Source organism: Perca fluviatilis, chromosome 1, assembly GCF_010015445.1.
Source record: "Perca fluviatilis chromosome 1, GENO_Pfluv_1.0, whole genome shotgun sequence".
NCBI lineage: Eukaryota > Metazoa > Chordata > Actinopteri > Perciformes > Percidae > Perca > Perca fluviatilis.
Window position 1 is genome coordinate 24,115,778 of NC_053112.1, and position 19,892 is coordinate 24,135,669.

General features: G+C 39.4%; 3 protein-coding genes across 3 annotated transcripts; 2 read left to right on the forward strand and 1 right to left on the reverse strand.

Moving 5' to 3' along the window:
• Positions 1–8,632: 8,632 nt before the first annotated feature.
• LOC120562861 (sialidase-3-like) lies at positions 8,633–10,009 on the forward strand. The gene is made up of 2 exons (XM_039806784.1): positions 8,633–8,954; positions 9,063–10,009. Exons 1-2 carry the CDS (start codon positions 8,721–8,723, stop codon positions 9,999–10,001), a joined length of 1,173 nt encoding a protein of 390 aa, XP_039662718.1. The 5' UTR covers positions 8,633–8,720; the 3' UTR covers positions 10,002–10,009.
• Positions 10,010–10,827: 818 nt separating this feature from the next.
• On the forward strand, positions 10,828–12,486 carry LOC120561294 (sialidase-3-like). The gene is made up of 2 exons (XM_039804351.1): positions 10,828–11,149; positions 11,258–12,486. Exons 1-2 carry the CDS (start codon positions 10,916–10,918, stop codon positions 12,194–12,196), a joined length of 1,173 nt encoding a protein of 390 aa, XP_039660285.1. The 5' UTR covers positions 10,828–10,915; the 3' UTR covers positions 12,197–12,486.
• A 5,633-nt stretch (positions 12,487–18,119) lies between these two features.
• On the reverse strand, positions 18,120–19,892 carry LOC120569492 (forkhead box protein D2-like). The gene has a single exon (XM_039817383.1). The coding sequence runs from the start codon at positions 19,752–19,754 to the stop codon at positions 18,843–18,845; it is 912 nt and encodes a 303-aa protein (XP_039673317.1). The 5' UTR covers positions 19,755–19,892; the 3' UTR covers positions 18,120–18,842.

The following is a 19,892-nucleotide window of genomic DNA, read 5'->3' on the forward strand; positions in this document are numbered from 1 at the left end:
TCAAATCAGATCGAGTGTGTCGGCTGTACAATGCTCCACATACAATACAAAAATACATAAAAGAAAACAAACCTTTCCCCCTGTTTTTTTCTCACAACCAAAAGTCAGTATAATACATTTTACTTGTTTACAAAAATAACCTAACCACAAGATCGACTCAGACCAACAAACATGTGGTTTAGCTGGAAAAAGAAAAATAATATTATAGTTTGTTAATTTTTGACTTATAAGGTCTTCAGCAGCTTCTTATCTTAACGTTGTTTTCAAGGTCAAGAATAAACATTCAATCTCAACCTTTAAGCTGTCATGGACAAGACGTCCTTTAAGTGCTTAGATTTATTTCTTTAATTTGAACATTCCATTCAATTCCATGACAAACCATGGAGGAAAATGTTGAAATATGACCGAAAGCTCCAGAACAGCTACTGAGTAGACCTTGTGGTGAGAATGAACTTTAAATCTCACTTGCGTTTATTACTGTAATATGCACAGCGATATTACTGTTTTTTTTTTCAGCTAAACCTCATTTTGGTCATTGAATGTTGAATTATTGTGTTTAAACCACTAAATAGGTTAAATGAATCAAATCAAAGATTTGATTACAGCTTGCACCCAGCCTTTAGAAATGTTTATGCCCTCACCTCTGAATATTTGCAGTCAGATTTCTGCATTTGGTCAGCACACTGCTTCTTCATCTTTTTTTCTGAGTTCCTATGCTGGATTCACTGTTTGTTCCCTCTGCAGCATGTGTGTGGTTTACAGCTGTTTACATAGCTAACACTTATTATTATACAGTCTATGAGCTAACAGTGGGTGAGCCCTGTTCAACAAGCCCTACCTCTGGGATGCAGGCCTTTCAAAGGCCTATAAACTCTGGATGAAAGCTGAGGCCAAATTAATAAAGTTTAACAGGATAAAGATGTGGCTTGTTAGATAGCACGACATTCAAATCCACCTAAATGACTATCTTTTAAATCTATATTTACAAGTTCCTGGCCATAGAACATCATATAAAGTATACAAGTTTGTATTTGTGTGCATCCTGTTTGCATTACATATTTCACCCTTTCCATACAGAGCCTTTCCCTGATCCTTCTTATTTCTCCCCACTGGCTCAGTTAACCTCAAAGCTCACTCTCATAATGAGATATTAAGTTAAGCCAGCAAGCGTGGAAAGGCAAACACACATGGATACCTGTGGCCTCAATCCACGTTCACTCCAGTGTTTGGTGTTACGTGGAACCATTAAAGGTTATTTTCGTTGATGCTCTGGTTATTGGCTGCTATTAGGTTTTTATCCCGGCTGGCGCTGTAGCTGTTGTTCTTTCGGAGCTGAGCTGTGAAACTTACCTTTCTCGCACAAGTTATAGAGCAATAAATGCTGAAAAGTAAAGTGCCTGGATTCCTTTAAAAATTGAATGTTATCTTGTGTGATTTCTTGGATTCTGAATGTAGAGGAGATTACTGAAATGAGTAGTGTGTGTTTGGCCTGTGTGTACACCAGAGATGGGAAGTAACAAAGTACAAATACTTAGTTACTGTACTCAAGGAGATTTTTCAGATATTTTTACTTTACTTTACTATTTATTTTTGTGCCGACTTTTTACTTTTACTCCTTACATTTTTAACACGAATATCGGTACTTTCTACTTCTTACATTTTACAAAATTGGCTCATTGCTTTAGTTTCAAATGATTTCAGTGGAGTTACCGTTATTATTTTTCGCGTCACCAATACCGAATTCAATCTAATTGGATGGGAATATACGTTGTCATAATGCGCTGCAAATTGTGCCAACCGAAACACCACGAACTGCTGGCTTTCAAGAATTCACCATCGAATTTAAAAAAACACATAGAGGTAAATGCATCTTTTTCTTATTATCAAAAGCTATTTGTTGTTTGTTTGAGTAACTGTATTAAGTTTACGTTAATGGTCAGTTACATTTGTTCTTCTGCTAGCAATGATGACGCCTTGGTATGCTAGCATTTAGTTAAGTAACCCAAGTAACGTGTGCTGTAGTAACGTTAACGTTATTCAAGGCCGTTCTTGTTTTCGAGACCACTTAAGTTAACGATAACGTTACTTGGTCTTGTCTCAAATCCACTTTATTTTGGGCTAATGTTAATGTCTCAAACCTCTCAGATGTAAGTTAGAGGACTCATGTTTGAATTCTCACAGAATCACAAGTGAATTCATATCTTGCTACTCAGTCAGAGTCTCCCAGTCTCTGTCACAATAATCATATATGTGATGTTTTAGGCCTACTGGCAGACATCCATTAAAATGTAGGCAATGGCATATAAAGACCCTTTTTTCCATCTCCACTGAAGTTTCGCAGCTTGCACTCTAGTAACATTTGTGTGGTCCAGGTAGCTTTGCATAAAAAAATAGCTGTCATTCGCAAGGCTACTTTTACTTTTAAACTTTAAGTAAATTTCCAAGCCTGTACTTTGTTACTTTTACTTGAGTAAAGAAGTTAAATCAGTACTTCTACTTTTACTAGAGTATTTTTTAAGACAAGTATCTGTACTTCTACATGAGTACGGGAAGTGAGTACTTTTGCCATCTCTGGTGTACACACGTGTGTGGCTGTACATATCATAGTGCACAATGTAGTGGAAGCCTCAGACCTGGACAAAATGTCTCAAAATGTAAACTTTTAAATCAGACACTTGGAGCAGCAGAAACAAGTTGTGAACACAACATTGACATATCATCACTTTTTAAAGCTTTAATGCATAACTTTGTTATAATAATGAACGTCTGTCACATTCAAGCCATTGCCAAATGAGTTGCTAGAAATCTAATTAAGACTATCAGCTCCACACAACTCTCTCTGTATTTCTCAGTATGGCTGTGTTTAGAAGATTGTGGCGTCCGGTGACTTTCCCGCGCAGAAACTCAAGTGAAAATAATTACCTCTTCTGAAGAGTGGCTACAAGTAACTGCGTGGAGGAGGGGTGGGGTCATCGATCACGTAAGGCTTGTATCATGTGGATGCGCCGACAGTTTTGTTGTCATTACTTAGAATTCCTCATGGGGTGGGCAGAAACTACGCACTATAACTTTAAGTTCACATTGCAAACTTGTAGCAAAATGTCACTTATTTACACATCCAGAAGTTATGTAGCAACATTATCATTCAGTTAGAGTCGTATTTCTGGCCACCTTATGAATGTCCATAATCACTCTCTTTTAGCTCTGTTTTTGTCTCTATCATCTCCTCTCTTTAGCTGCTAAATGCTCCACCATGTTCATCAGCTAGTCTCTAACTGTGTCTGTCTGCTGCTTGGTACTGAGCAGTGCTCAGTGGAATTTTAGAGCTTTTTTTCACTGAAACAGCTGCCTACTGCGGCCAAAAAAGACGCAAAGAAGTCAAAGTGAACAAAACAGTAAAGCTGCAGCTGGACAACTAAACAATGAGCTGAAAATTGCAATAAAGCCCCGTGAAGCCCAGAGGAGCCGCAGATTCAGACGATGATTCTCTGTAGGTTTATCACTAACCCTTTCACATTGTCACATTATCGTTTTCCCATAGTCATTTTACACATTATTTTAAAAAACATTAATTAGAGCCCCTTTAAATGAACTGCTCCCAGCAACTTCTATTGCAGCTTCCATGACAACTGTGGGATGGATAGCCTAATGTTAGGGCAAGAAAAACAACCCCTTCTAAACAGGGCTAATATGAACACCATGATTATCAGAAGTTTCACCATATTTGCAACATGAGATTCAGTTTCACTAATCAAAACAAACACCAGAGTTAGACCCAGGCAGGTCCCTCTAGGATTCATACAATTTTCTACAATATTTGAGCAACAATCATTTGTGAAACACGACACTGCCACCATTCAAGATCTAAAGACGTTTAACACAAGGATGCTATTTTTACCGCCTCCCACTTAAGGACAAAATACATGCTTTCTCCCCATGTAATCTACAGCTTTCCCCCAAAAAATTGAAAGTCAGATGTTATGTTTTTATGTAGATGCAATTTGAGAGCAGCACTTGTAGTTTTATCATTTGTTTGCTGTTAACAGACAAATGTTTGATCACTTGCTAAAGCGCTTCATTTCTTCATCTGTCATTTCATTGAAGCGTACAGCCTGACAGACAGGATCTGTCCTCTCCGCTACATTATCACATTTGAAGCATGTATCACTGTGGATGGCTTTCACACACACACACACACACACACACACACACACACACACACACACACACACACACACACACACACACACACACACACACACACGTCTGTCACTAGCAGACTGAAATGAAACAGACTCCCTCACATCGTTATCCCCCTCCCATTCATCCTTCCTCGCTCAAAAACCAGGAAAGCTTGTATTTGTATGATTGGAAATCTGTTACAAATCTGGCAAACATATGCTGAGACATATTCAGCTTTCATGTCTTTCAACTGTTTTTTTTAATTTTTTATTAAAGAGTCTGCTTCTCTGCACATGTGCATCTTCCTTGTTTCAGATTCTTATTGTTTTTGAAGTGAATCCTAGCATTGTGTGGTTGCTGACAGTGCTCCACTTAGCGAGGCCTTCTGCTGTGTGAGTGAACATTTGGGGGATTATGGTTCAAAGGGGGCTGTGCTGAGCTTGTACAGACAACTTGGGCCTGCATATTCAGTTATTTCTGTTACAGGTTGTCAATAACTGGGGAATGTATTGCAGATTGGTTCCATATTGTTGTTCCCTTGTTCTGACATTAACTTGAAGATGACCTTTAGTCGGATCACCAATTTACTTTGAAGAACACAGAAAACAGATACAGCACAGTCAGTTTATGAGACATGTAGTTAAAAAAGTGAAATATCACATAAGTATTGCTATGACACTTGAAATTTAGCTCAGGTTCCCTCCTGTTTTTCTTGTTTCTACACCTTGATTGCAGTCCAGCTGTGGTAAATGCAGTTGATTAGACATTATTAAAGGCACACACCTCTCTATATAAGGTCTCACAGCTGACAATACTTATAAGAGAAAAAACTAAGCCATGAGGTTGAAGGAACTGCCTGCAGAGCTCAGAGACAGGTTGTGTCAAGGCACAGATCTAGGGAAGGCTACAAAACAAGTCTAATGGTGAGGGAGGAACCAATGTATATGGGATTAAATGGAATGAGATGAGACCTTATATGATGTGTGACACAACAAAATAAGTAATTTTGAAAAAGACAACAATGACAAATTGGGCGAAGCCTGCAAGCTATTTCAGGCAGGCTGCGACACTAACATGGCCTTTTCTTTTCAATGCGATGTAATAATTATAAATCCTTAATCACCCTTTTAATCATGGCCATATATGTAAATTGCCAGTGCTCTGCTCACTCTTTTGCTGCACATGGCATTTGGTGCTACAGCTGCCGCCCCTACTGCTGTTCACATGGCCTTTAAACCCCACCCCTATCCTAGCATCCACTTGTAGAGTCCTCCTTCTCCTGCTGTTCTGTGCTTGTACATATTCTACATTCACAAAATATTCCATTCCACATGAGAAGGCTGGCTGAACAATAGTGATGGTGATTATTATTTTCATGGTGATGTAATGAGGATTTGTCATTCATTAACAACTTCCAACACCAGCATGATGCACAGAGACAAAATGAACAAAGAGAACAAAGCAGCTGAGAAGTTCACAAGCTTCACATATGAGCAGAGGAAAGAGCTTTTATGAGACTTGAGGCAACCAGGGTGGTCCTTAACTGCATGCTCCGATGGGAGGCTTATCAACACAACACAACAACAGAAAACCTCCAAGTCATCGGACTCTTTCTAATTTCTCCAAACTGTGGCAGACACATCCAGAGCTGGCCAATTCAGAGAAAGAGTAGAGGCAAGATGGGTGGAGGAGATGGAGGAAGAGGAAGGAGATGAGTCTTCTACAAAAAATAACAAAGCTGCTATTGATACTGACCTTGCTGTCTTACTTCTCCTTCCTGCTACCCACACCCAAATTAGGTCTGGCTAGGACATCGGTATGGGAGAATTTGTTCCAATCCAAAAAACTTCATAGCTGTTTGTATTTGCTGATTCAGATCTCCCAGTTTTGTTATAAAAAACAGTTAAAATCAGTCAGTTTGAATTTAAATTGCTCATATTATGCTTTTTGGCTTTTTCCATTTCCTTTATTGAGTTATATATCTTTTTTGTGCATGTTATAGGTTTACAAAGTGAAAAGGCCCAAAGTCCGCCCCAAAGGGACTTACCATCTCCAACAGAAAACACTGTTCACAAACTGCTCCAAACTGCTCTGTTGTAGTCCAGCCTTTACTTCTGTGACGAATGTGCGTCACTTTGTAACACACGTTATAATGCTCGCCTAGCTGCTAGCACGGCACGCCCTCATACTCTGCTTCTGACTGGCTAGTAGTCCTTATCTAGCTACTGCGCATGTGCGACTCCGAATAAAGATGGAACAGAAGTGAGATGCCTCACTCTGTAGCTAAAACAGAGAGCTCAACACACAGGGTGAAACGAGGAGCTGCAGCAATGTGCAGTATAACAAAAATATGGTGTTTTTTGAAAATTAAACCATGTAAACCTATTCTGATATAACTTCTAAATACAATTATGAACCTGAAAATGAGCATAATATGAGCACTTTAATGGCAGTTGTTGTATGTGTATATATTTGGAAAGAATTTAAAGTAGAGATTTGTTTGATCCAAAAATATTTAAGCGTTATCAAGCCAGAGCTTATTAATGATCCCTCCAAACTCTTGTTTCCCTGGCTCGGATCTCCAGCACCTGTCAGCTCCAGTTTTTTTATGAGCACTGGAAGCAGGAGTGGATACAGAGCAGCAGGGTAGAGCAGTTTGGAGGGAGGAGAAGCAAGGAAGTTAGAGGAGGAGAGGAAAGGGGGATATTTGTGATATTTATGGGCTGCAGGGTGGCACATGGTACAGCATACAACACATTGTTGTTTGCACTGCTGAAGCAACAGATCTCACACAGTCCAATTTCAGAATTGATTTGATTGGTTGAGCTTTAACCCACCAGAAATTGCAAGAAAAAAAATATCACTTCCATATTACACCTTTTCATGAAGCCTTTATGACCAGACATCATCTGACAAAATAAAACAATTATTAAGCAATTTTCATCTAATGCCAACATTGTAACCAATTCAGAGAGCAGTGTGTCCTTGGTGAGTGCAGAGGTCTAATAGTGGGGCAGAGTTGTATATTTCATTTAACACAAAGTTAATTTGCAAGTTAACTTAAAAACAGGGATGAGCTATTGCATCAAACGCAAATGGTAACATCTCAAGGTAAAGCATGTCTCCTCTTTTTGTTTCTTTATTGATTTCTGTCCTTGATTTGAATGAGGAACGGCCTGAACAGTCACCTGCAAACTGTAACTGTACAACTGCTGAGTGTGACGGTACAGCTGGCTTAAATGTTGCACAACATTGCCATAGTATTGTGCAGGAGCAGTGCAGGGCATGGTTTGAATGTGGGGAAGTGAGTTTCTGTGTTAGGAACTGGTCGATGTGTTGTGGGAGGTGGACAAGTGGAAATTAATGACTGGCCTTTCCAGGAACTGAGCCACTATGACCTTATCTAAGAGTTCAGCATTCACTGCATAAGAGTAGCAATTCAAATGTCAGTGTCCAATGTGGCATATGGCCTACTGTTGAGAGTTGGTCTGAGTGAAAAATATTTCAAGCCGGAGTCCTGGACTCTATTTTCCTATGTTTTTGTGTGTAAGTGACTGATAGGAACAACAATCTTTTGAAGTATTAAGTGTGGACGCTGTAACTACCAGCAACTGAAAGGCTTAGATTATTAGTCTGACAACATTATGGAAAGGATCCCTACAGTGAAAGGCCTTTTTAAAACCTTTTTAAGACCTTTCTGTTTAACCAGAAACAGCTCTGAGGTCACTAGCGCTAAACCCACCAGACTCCATTTAAAAAAAACAATACTTTTAGTGTATAGAGCCAACATATTTGTTAGTAAATCAGTAAACTATGTGTTTATTTCAACCAAAACTAGAGTTGTGATAGTTGGAAAAATGGAAAGACGACCCAAAAGGGCTTTTCATAGTTTTATTTTGTTTCTGTCGACTTTGAATGAAGTTTATTTTATGATGCTAAACTTACTATTTATTTACATGGAGTCTGGGAACGCAAACGCCATTTCACGGATGTTTTTAACAGAAAGCTCGACCTCCTTAGAATCCTTTCCATAATGTTATCAGACACTGAGAATATTAAGCTGAGCCTGTTAATGGCTGGACCAATGTCAAGATTGCTGTTCCCATCAGTCAAATACCGTGGAATACCCTGCAGCCATGTTACCAACTCACTCATCAGAAAAAGCACTGATTTTGGACAGTTCTGCATAACAATGCAAATGTGAAATGGCAGAGGTTTTAGATGATACAAGCTGAAACTGCATCAAATTAAGTGTAGCATTAAGAACTTTGTTCTTCTATTCACTGTTTTAGATGTCTTTCCTCTGATATATCCAGGATGGTGATATGTTAATTTTTAACAAGGGAGAGAGACCTGGTCTGTTCGTTCACCTGCAAAAAGTGTTTGGACTATGATTTTCCCATTGTCCAAGAAAGACTCCTTCCTCATTCACAGAATGCACCACCCAGCCTGATATAAAAACAGAGGGCAAACTTTGATAACTCTGAAGGAGAAAGCTGCGTGTCTTCCTTTCTTAAATTGGATGATTTTACTCAACCATGGCTAACAAACCCTCACGTCAATATGAACTAGTGGAAGAAGAGAAAACTGTCTTTAAATCCAACGAACAAGAAGTGTACAGGATTCCTGCTCTCTTCTACGACAGACACCATAAACTCCTTATGGCCTTTGCAGAGAAGCGGAGGACTTCAGATGATGCCAGCGGACTGGCGCTGTTCTTAAAGTCAGGAACGATCAACCAGGATGAAACCACTCATGAAGTGACAGTTGAGGTAATTATCTCAAGCAACTGTTTTATTGGTACATTGTGATGATATTCTTTTCAACTTTATCCAGGCTTTGTTTTTAGTTTTTTAACATTTGAGTAATATCTTTTTTAGTGGTCAGAGCGGATCTCTGAACCGGTGAAGGCACGCCTTGATGGATACCGTCCGATGAACCCATGCCCGGTTTATGAGAAGACCAGCAAAAAACTTTTCCTGTTTTTCATATATGTTGAAGGAACTGTCTCAGAGCAGCAGCAGATAGCTTCGGGCCGCAACAAGGCTCGTCTCTGCTATGTTACAACTGACGATGTTGGCCAAAGTTGGAGTGACGTGACTGATTTGACCGAGTCACTGGCTGAAATCCAACACTGGGCCACATTTGCTGTTGGGCCAGGCCATGGTCTTCAAACAGAGAGTGGTAGATTGATTGTACAAGTTTATGCTTATGCTTCTGGCTCCTGCTTATGCTGTTCTAGCACATGTAAGACTATTCCATATGCACTCTCCTTGTATAGTGACGATAAGGGCATTACATGGCAATTTGGCAAAATGTTACAAAATAAGTCAATTGAATGTGAAATGGCAGAGTTTTTTGATGATACAGACAACAGCTTGATCTACTGCAATGCCCGCAATGAGGGAGGCTATCGAGAAGAAGCTGTTAGTAAAAATAGTGGAGATGAATTTACCAAGCTGGGCCGAAATCTTGTGGAAACAGGTGGAGGCTGTCAGGGAAGTGTGGTCTCCTTTCCAGCTCAGAGTGAATGTACTAACCAAAGCCAGAGCCCAAACAAGTGGCTGCTCTTCAGCCACCCAAGCGATAAATCCAAAAGGGTAAATCTAGGAGTGTATCTGAATACATCTCCAGGCAGCTCAAATGCATGGAGCAAACCCTACATTATTCACAGTGGACCCAGTGGTTACTCCGACCTGGCTTACATTGATGACGGTTGGTTTGCATGTCTTATGGAGTGTGGGAATGATCATGAAACTGAACAGATAGCCGTTAAGGTTTTTGACTACAAAGACGTCAAGCAGGTCATTGGAGAGTAAAAATAATTGCTTTTACTTGACATGACACATTTTGTGTTCCTCATATGAAACCTGTTGTGTAATACAAGTAATAATATTCCACTGAAATGCTTTTTACCACTGCTGAATATATTATAAGTGTTGAGTAATAATTTACAATCAATATTATAACTATCCATTAAAATGATGGATTGTGATTTCAGATGTAACAACCAATAAAATGTATGTTGTATGATACTGTACTAACATATAATACTTCTGATGTGTAATTTCAAAGATCCTATATTGACAAAGAGTTTATGTTGTATGTTAAATGTAAAGAATAAAACAAGAATGTAAGCATGTTCTTTATTGGTTTTCTAAATAAGGCACGGGGACCTTTGTTTGATTGAAAAAAACAAAACAACTTTTACAAAATAACAGTTAGTTCAACACCCATAATAGTCACTTCTTACAGTATAGCATTAACACCACATCCCTAGTTTATTAAAGATAAATTAGTTAAATAAAGTTTTCCTGGCTCTTGCTCCATACTTTATGAAACATGAGAGTGGTATTAATCATCTCATCTAACTCTTGGCAAAGAAATAAGTGAATAAGCATACTTTCCAAAATCTCTATTAATGACAAATCAATTTGATTTCCTAGTATTCATGATGTAAAAAAAAAAATCCCTTCACATTAGGTTCTTATCAGTCGAGGGAAAGTACTGTTTTACTGATTAAAGGAAAAGTGGGAAACTTCTGTTTCCTGCTCTGTTCGTTCACCTGCAAAAAGTGTTTGGACTATGATTTTCCCATTGTCCAAGAAAGACTCCTTCCTCATTCACAGAATGCACCACCCAGCCTGATATAAAAACAGAGGGCAAACTTTGATAACTCTGAAGGAGAAAGCTGCGTGTCTTCCTTTCTTAAATTGGATGATTTTACTCAACCATGGCTAACAAACCCTCACGTCAATATGAACTAGTGGAAGAAGAGAAAACTGTCTTTAAATCCAACGAACAAGAAGTGTACAGGATTCCTGCTCTCTTCTACGACAGACACCATAAACTCCTTATGGCCTTTGCAGAGAAGCGGAGGACTTCAGATGATGCCAGCGGACTGACGCTGTTCTTAAAGTCAGGAACGATCAACCAGGATGAAACCACTCATGAAGTGACAGTTGAGGTAATTATCTCAAGCAACTGTTTTATTGGTACATTGTGATGATATTCTTTTCAACTTTATCCAGGCTTTGTTTTTAGTTTTTTAACATTTGAGTAATATCTTTTTTAGTGGTCAGAGCGGATCTCTGAACCGGTGAAGGCACGCCTTGATGGATACCGTCCGATGAACCCATGCCTGGTTTATGAGAAGACCAGCAAAAAACTTTTCCTGTTTTTCATATATGTTGAAGGAACTGTCTCAGAGCAGCAGCAGATAGCTTCGGGCCGCAACAAGGCTCGTCTCTGCTATGTTACAACTGACGATGTTGGCCAAAGTTGGAGTGACGTGACTGATTTGACCGAGTCACTGGTTGATATCCAACACTGGGCCACATTTGCTGTTGGGCCAGGCCATGGTCTTCAAACAGAGAGTGGTAGATTGATTGTACCAGTTTATGCTTATGTTTCTGGCTCCTGCTTATGCTGTTCTAGCATATGTAAGCCTATTCCATATGCACTCTCCTTGTATAGTGACGATAAGGGCAGTACATGGCAATTTGGCAAAATGTTCCAAAATAAGTCAATTGAATGTGAAATGGCAGAGTTTTTTGATGATACAGGCAACAGCTTGATCTACTGCAATGCCCGCAATAAGGGAGGCTATCGAGAAGAAGCTGTTAGTAAAAATAGTGGAGAGGATTTTACCAAGCTGGGCCGAAATCTTGTGGAAACAGGTGGAGGCTGTCAGGGAAGTGTGGTCTCCTTTCCAGCTCAGAGTGAATGTACTAACCAAAGCCAGAGCCCAAACAAGTGGCTGCTCTTCAGCCACCCAAGCGATAAATCCAAAAGGGTAAATCTAGGAGTGTATCTGAATACATCTCCAGGCAGCTCAAATGCATGGAGCAAACCCTACATTATTCACAGTGGACCCAGTGGTTACTCCGACCTGGCTTACATTGATGACGGTTGGTTTGCATGTCTTATGGAGTGTGGGAAGCGTTGTGAAACTGAACAGATAGCCGTTAAGTTTTTTGACTACAAAGACGTCAAGCAGGGCATTGGAGAGTAAAAATAATTGCTTTTACTTTACATGACACATTTTGTATACTATTCCACTGAAATCCTATTTACCACTGCTGAATATATTATAAGTGTTGAGTAATAATTTACAATCAATATTATGATTACTATCCATTAAAATGATGGATTGTGATTTCAGATGTAACAACCAATAACATGTATGTTGTATGATACTGTACTAACTATAATACTTCTGATGTGTAATTTCAAAGATCCTATATTGACAAAGAGTTTATGTTGTATGTTAAATGTAAAGAATAAAACAAGAATGTAAGCATGTTCTTTTTTGGTTTTCTAAATAAGGCACAGGGACTTTTGTTTGATTGAAAAAAACTAAAAAACTTTTACAAAACAACAGTTAGTTCAACACCCATAATAGTCACTTCTTACAGTATAGCATTAACACCACATCCCTAGTTTATTAAAGATAAATTAGTTAAATAAAGTTTTCCTGGCTCCATACTTTATGAAACATGAGAGTGGTATTAATCATCTCATCTAACTCTTGGCAAAAAAGAAGAAGTGAATAAGCATACTTTCCAAAATCTCTATTAATGACAAATCAATTTGATTTCCTAGTATTCATGATGTAAAAAAAAAAATCCCTTCACATTAGGTTGTCTTATCAGTCGAGGGAAAGTGCTGTTTTACTGATTAAAAGAAAAGGCAGTTGCTTTGTGTTCATTTAAATATCTGCTAATGTGATAGAATATGCACAAAAGTGCATTATCAACTGACGGGATAAAGGCTTTAAGGTTTGCCCTGCTTTATTGCCTGATGTCTTGAAGAGGGACCCTGTAACAAAATCTAGTTTTAAAACCTGTGGTGGTGGTGGTTATAATGTACATGTATTCATGACTTTATGACGTTATTAGTCAGCTGGTAGCCAAACAACCGATGAATGAGCTACTGTTGGTGAAGCATGAATGAAGCAGATAAGGTAAGGTGACCAGATTTCTGAAACTAAATCTGGGGACATTTTCAGCTCAGAAGTGTAAATACCTCCAAAACAGGTAATGTTTTTATCTTTGTAAACTTAAAATGGGGACACTGCCCCAGGGGCGTCACTAGACCTAGAGCTGTACTGGGGCAGCAGTCTCCCTAAGGGGGGCTAATTGGGCATGCTCCCCTGTAAGAACATTTTGTGTTTTTTAATGTTTAAATGCATCAATCTGGTGCACTTTGAAAAGAAATTCAGACAGCCAGCAAGGGGGTGGGGGTTCTATGTGTGGAGTATGTAGTGGAAGTTTCCTTTGCAGCAGGGGGATTTCAGAGTTTAGTAAATTGAAACAAATAAGACAGTCTGAGACTAAAACCAAGTTGGGTTTGTTTGTATTTTATTTAAAAAAGATATATTTGCAAATAGGATCAACATGATTTCACAAAAGGCCACAGCCCAATGTGGAGTCAGTTTCTCAAATGAGTGAACAGAACACTAGGCTTATATGCATCTTCAGAGTGACAGCACACACGCACTTGGCTTAGTATGACGCTACAATTCTTACAGGCAATCTGATACACATGCAGACAATCAGAAAAAACACAAGAGACATCTCGGAGCCATTTCGCCTCCTCCTCCCTGTACGACTTTCACCCCCCCAGTTACATCTTAACTGGCATGGGAAAACTAGAGAGTTTTAGGGTGACCTTGTAGCCCCTATCTGTTCAGACAAACAGTGCTCACATCATGTTCCAGACTGGACGTCTCACAAAGTTAGAATCAAAATCTGCATGTGGGAATGAGAAACTCTTTCAGCATTTGTGAGAGAATTAAAGTAGAATTATGCTTAAATGTAATTTTTGCCATTACAAGTAGTTCCATGCCTCTTTGTAATTATGACATATATTTAAAAAAAAAATTATGGCAAAAAATATTCCCCACAATTATGCATATGCCTATTTTTGAAAAGTAAGTGATTAACAACCAGAAGTGAGTACAACCAGCAGAACACTAATTATGTGTGAGCTAAGTTTAGCGACAGAATTCTATTTCATTATTACAATATTAAATGTTTTTGGCAAAACATATTCCCCAAAATTATGTTTGAATGTATGAATATCTTTCTAACTTTACCGAAGTTGAGCTCTGAGCAGCACTTGCTCTGGCTGTCTTGAGCCTGCGCGTGTAGGGTGTGCGACTATGGACTATGAACGTCTGTTACATTCAAGCCATTGCCAAATGATTTGATACAAAGTTAATTGGGCACAGAAAATCTAGCGAAGACAATTACCTCTTCTGAAGAGTCCATCATGTTTTTTTAATCCTCTGTGTCCTCTTTGGCTACTAGCAACTGCGTGGAGGAGGGGTGAGGGTGGCGCGTGATCACGGAAGGCTTGTATAATGTGGATTTGCCACCAGTTTTGTTATCATTGCTTAGAAATTCCTCATGGGGGAGACAAAAACTACGCACTACAGCTTTAATGAAATACTCCTGTGGATCCTATTGTTTTGGAGGACTTGAGCAATAAATGCACCTGTCGGTACCTGATCCGTGCTGCCTGCACGATCCGTCCTGCGCTTGCGCAAGATCTTCGCGCATAATCCTGTTGTACGAGGATTTACGATACTGCACGATCTGTTCCACGCTTCCAGCTACTTCGGCTACCGCTAGCTGAGACAGCATGTAAAAGACCCTCAAACCTGAAAATAACCATTAAAATATATAACAGCTGTTACGTCAGTTCTACTTTACTTGTGCTCATTTAAAATACAATCAATCAATACTTGTCTATTGTTTCTACTGTAAAGTCTTAATTTAGCTGTAGCCTGCTTTTCCCAGTGTTTAGTTTTGAGTTAACGTTATTTTAGACTGAATCAAGCTGGCAGCTAGCGGTTAGCCGAATTAGCTGTTAGCTAAACTAGCGTTAGCTTCCTGGTGGAGGCCAACCGTTCTCTTAATACATCCATGAGGCTAGTGTCGTCAATCCCATGAATGTATTAAGAGAACTTGTAAAACAGGATTATCATCTTGCGCATGCACAGGACGGATTGTGCAGGCAGCATAGATCAGGTACCGACAGCACCATTGCAGCCAGGTAGCTTTCCGATAATAGCTTTTCTTTAGGCTTCTGATTGGCCAGCATGGATTTAAGGTTAGGGCTACATCGCTGCCTGTTATTTGGCATGCTCTTGACAGCATTTTTATTGTTTTTTTGCATTATCATTTGGAGTTTTTTTTAAAACAGGGCTTGTATGCAGGGAAAACACAGTTTTCACACAAAAAATGTGTATATGTGGACTAGGCCTGAAATCGATCTACTTATTTTGGAACAAAAAAGGCTATACCTGTTTAAATTCTTTTAAATGTAAACTGAGATCTGGACACCAGTACAATTTCTGTTTAGAAATGTATGGTAGCATGACAACATGCTAATCTAAATGAATAAACATTCAATGCTTAAAAATTACAGTCCTTAACTTTTCATAGCTACAGTATATGTACAGTACTTATGGTTCATGAGAACAGCCTAAAACATTATACCTGTTAAATATTAGCCTGTTAGCATGCTGATTGTAGCATTTAGCTCAAAGCAGTGCTATGCCTACAGCCCCACAGAGCAGCTAGCATGACTGTAGACTACTGGAAAACAGTATGTAAACTTAGTGTATTATCCAGCAAATGAACTGAATTGAAATTTAAAATAAATATTTTTATGCTTAGGTTGAGCGATAAGATATGTATATTTGTCATTTGAGTGAAATTATCCTTTCGGTCATGTTAATAGTTTAGGTGGTACAGGGTGGGAAAGAAAGAAAACAGCACAAATGGCAGGAGGAAATGGCAGGAGAATAAAAAAAGATGAATTGAAACCAAATGTCACTGAGCCTGTAGCGGCCATGCGTTGCTCTTGATCACCCTTTGTGTTTCGTTTGTTGACCAAGAAACTGCGGCTTGCACACAAAGACAAATTCTCAAAGATGTTGGATCAGTTAATGGGGGACTGAGGGTGAGCTGATTACGTCATATATCTGGCTCTCTGTGTTGGCCGCTGTAAGTGTCCGCTTGTTTGGAGGCTAAACACAGCTGGAGAAAATTGGACGATTTCTGCAATTGTCTCATTTTATGCTTTTGTTGTGGTCCTATTCCCCAAAGCCCTGGCTATAACCAGACTCATTTGTTCCTAACGCACATCCACACCTCTGAAAGATAGTTCAGGCTCTATCAAGCAATTCTGAGCGTGTCTGTTTGGATGAAAAGTTGTCAGAAGAAATAAACTGCATTGTTACCTTGACCTTATGTTCGTCATTCCATCTCTGCGTAATGGACATGTTACACTCACTCTTGTGAACTTTTGTATTATATAACCTTTTTTAGCCAGTAAAAGAATAAATAGATGAAGAAAATGAAAAGTTACTTATGATTAAAAACAATGCTTATAGTAAGTCTAAATGTCAATGCAGGATACTAAATTAAAATTAGCCTTTCAGAATGTAAGTGAAAAGTTTGACTTTTTAACTTTTTGTCTATATACATATATTATGAGCTCATGGGTGGCTCTGCTGTCATATGTCTCTGTCGTCTGTCCAGTCCAGGTTTTAGGGATTGGAGCGGGGTCCTCTCTTTCTTCAAATATACACACTCCATCAAATTTCCTGTCACAGGGCTCATGCTGCGGTCCACCTCATGCTTCACTGACTGGCTTTAATGGGCCATACTCCATGGAGATATATGAAGATCTTTTTTTTTTTTCCAATGAGAGAAACAGGACTGTGTGCTGTAATTGAATATAGCAAATTCGTCCCTAACGAGTTATTTAGGTGGAAGGCATCTTACACCAGCAGCTACATCCCTGGAAAGATTTCCTTTAAACATTTGTTGGTCTGGGGTTGATCAAAGTAATAGTGCAAAAATTGTTCCTACGTCCTTAGCTGTATTAATGTCCTTGCACCTCATTTTTTAATTTGTAAAATATAGAAACTTTAAGACTAAAATATACAATGGATTGCATGGTTATATAACGCATTAGATATTTCATGTAAAGTTTGAGTTTCCTCTTGTAAGGAATGTTATTTTGCATTAATGGCAGGAGGACTCTGCAGGAAAGCAGATTAACAATCATCACACTGCAGATTTGTTCAAATCTCTCATTAGCCCATGATACTGCTTCTTCTTACCAGTGTCAACATATCTCCACTGTTCAAATTAGTGTTGCAACTGCTTACACACTCACCTTGTTTTACAAACTATAATCTCTTACAAACACAGATATGAACTAAATATTGTACTTTTAACTCAAGTAACTACAGCCATCGGATGGAGTTTCCTCAAACATTTACAAATAACATTTTGCATGTAAACCCATACAGCTTTATGCATTTATTTATAATGAACTAACAGATAAACTTCACTTAAAATAGTGATGCATCTCTCAGAAAAAAGGGCTAATCTGCATGGCGACTAGTCTTACCTTTAGTTATTCAGTAACTACATTTTAGCCTACTGGTCATACATTTACAGTACTTAAACAAATCTTGATTGTGTATTTTTCAGTTGTGGTGTTGCTACTTTTTCTAAACGATCTGAATCTTTCCTCCCTTAAAGCACCCACACTTCTACCACTCATATTTCTACATAACAAAACAAACAGCACCTATAGGCCGATTAAAGCCTGCGGTGCAGTTTGAACTTGTAATAGCCTACCTGACGGCCAGATGAACAGATGTGTTTGATAATCATGCTGAACACTGCGCTGCTTATTCAGGCTGCAGAGGCTGACAAGGCCAGCGTGTGATGTGATGTGGAGGCCTGTTTTTAAAGCAAGACCTCTTTCAAACATGATGTGGAGGAAATCACATAGGCTACTCAAACGGACAATCAATAAACAAGGGAGGGAGAAATCAAATGTGCTCATGCTTAGAACGTGGTGACATCTGATCCATCATCCACAGCAAAATAAACTCAGCAATGTCGTCACATTTGCACAAATTACATTTATTTTAGAGTGTAAGTAGGCTGTGTTTGTGCAAATCCATAGGCCATATCGGATAGGTTGAACATTTACCATGCACATTTGGATTGTTATTGGCTCCAAGAAGGTCTAACTGCATTTCACATATAGGCTACTAGCCTACTTTTTTATTTATTACAGTAGGCCTATTTGTATTAAAAGAGTAATTTATTCTGATCTTTACAAATTTAACGGCCAACGTTGCCCAAAAAATATTTGAAAGCATATCATTATTGTTGTTGGTATATAGGCCTAATTATTTGCGTTGAGTTTGGCTATATTAAGAATATGGAATAAATAGCCTACTTTTGTGATTTATTTCTTCTTCTTTTAAACTCTAGTGCACATACTTTTGCACAAATCTTACAGTTCAATTTAGTCTTAATTTCGTAGAAACAAGGAGAAAGAAAATATGTAATACAATCAACCAAAATGTAAAAGAATCGTAAGCGACGCTATTTGATTGTGTCTATGACGATAAACTCTGATATTTAATTCAAATTGCAGACTGTGAATTCAACCACGTTCTATTCCAAACATAACTGTAAAATATCACTTATTCAAAAACAAATATGGAGGCATGTTTGCATTAAAAACTGTATTTGTACATAATGTAGGCTACCATGGGTTTATTCTCAGTCGAAGAATAAGAAGATTCCATTCAAGAAAGGCGTCATTAAGCTACATTAAATTAAATTAGACGAAACTTTTAGGATCCCAGTGGGGAAATGGGAGAGCTGAGAAGCAGGGTAGTTCATTCCGTGCAGCGAGACAGGAGGCACGAACGAGCAGTTTGGAGCCAGAGATGGGACAGCCGTGCAGCGTCCCGGGTCGAAATGTTCAAAGGTTCGACATGAGGGGAAATTGTTGGAGAGGAGAGAGGAGAGTGCAGGTATGATGCTGCTTACAGGTGGGGTGCTGGGAATAGTGTGGGGGCTTAGTCGACTTCTGAAGCCCAGCTCGTGGTACAACTCCGGAGCCTGGAGACAAGAACTCATCCTGTGCCCTCCGAGGAGAGGAAACACGGGCATCAGGCTGCGCTCCTTCGCCCTGCAGTCCTTCAACGCCCCCAAATAGAAATGTTGCCTCTTGAAGCGTTTCCTCCGCCGAAGAAAACTCCCGTTTTCAAACATACCTGCCGACATGGGATCCAGTGTCCAGTAATTCCCCTTGCCAGGATTCCCAGGCTCCCGGGGCATTTTGACAAAGCAGTCATTTAGAGACAAGTTGTGACGGATTGAGTTTTGCCAAGCAGGGAACTTCTCCCGATAATACGCAAAGCGCTGGCTGATAAAATCACATATCTCACTGAGGGCGAGTCTTTTTTTCGGGCTCTGGAGGATGGCCATGGTGATGAGAGCGATGTACGAGTAAGGAGGCTTCACCGAGGTGGTTCTCCTGTCTGGACCATCCTTTAGCCGGGCTGCAAAGTCTCCCTCCTCCCGCACTTCAGGAGCCAAGGATGAAGCGCTTTGCTCAGACTCGGGATTACTCGTATTTATCACTGAAAGACCTGTGGTCTTCAGATCGTCGCTACCATCCGTCTGTCCCCCTACGTCAAGATCCGTCTCCTCCATGCGCTTGCTGTCCAAGGTCATGGTCCGGAGTGTCCGGTGGCACGGCGGCCCAACAGGCGCTCTACTTCGCCCGCCTGCATGGGTCAGAACAGCAGACCCCCTTCTCCCCTTTCATTCACAAAAAAAAGCTGCGCATCTGACTTCATCTTAGACTTTTTG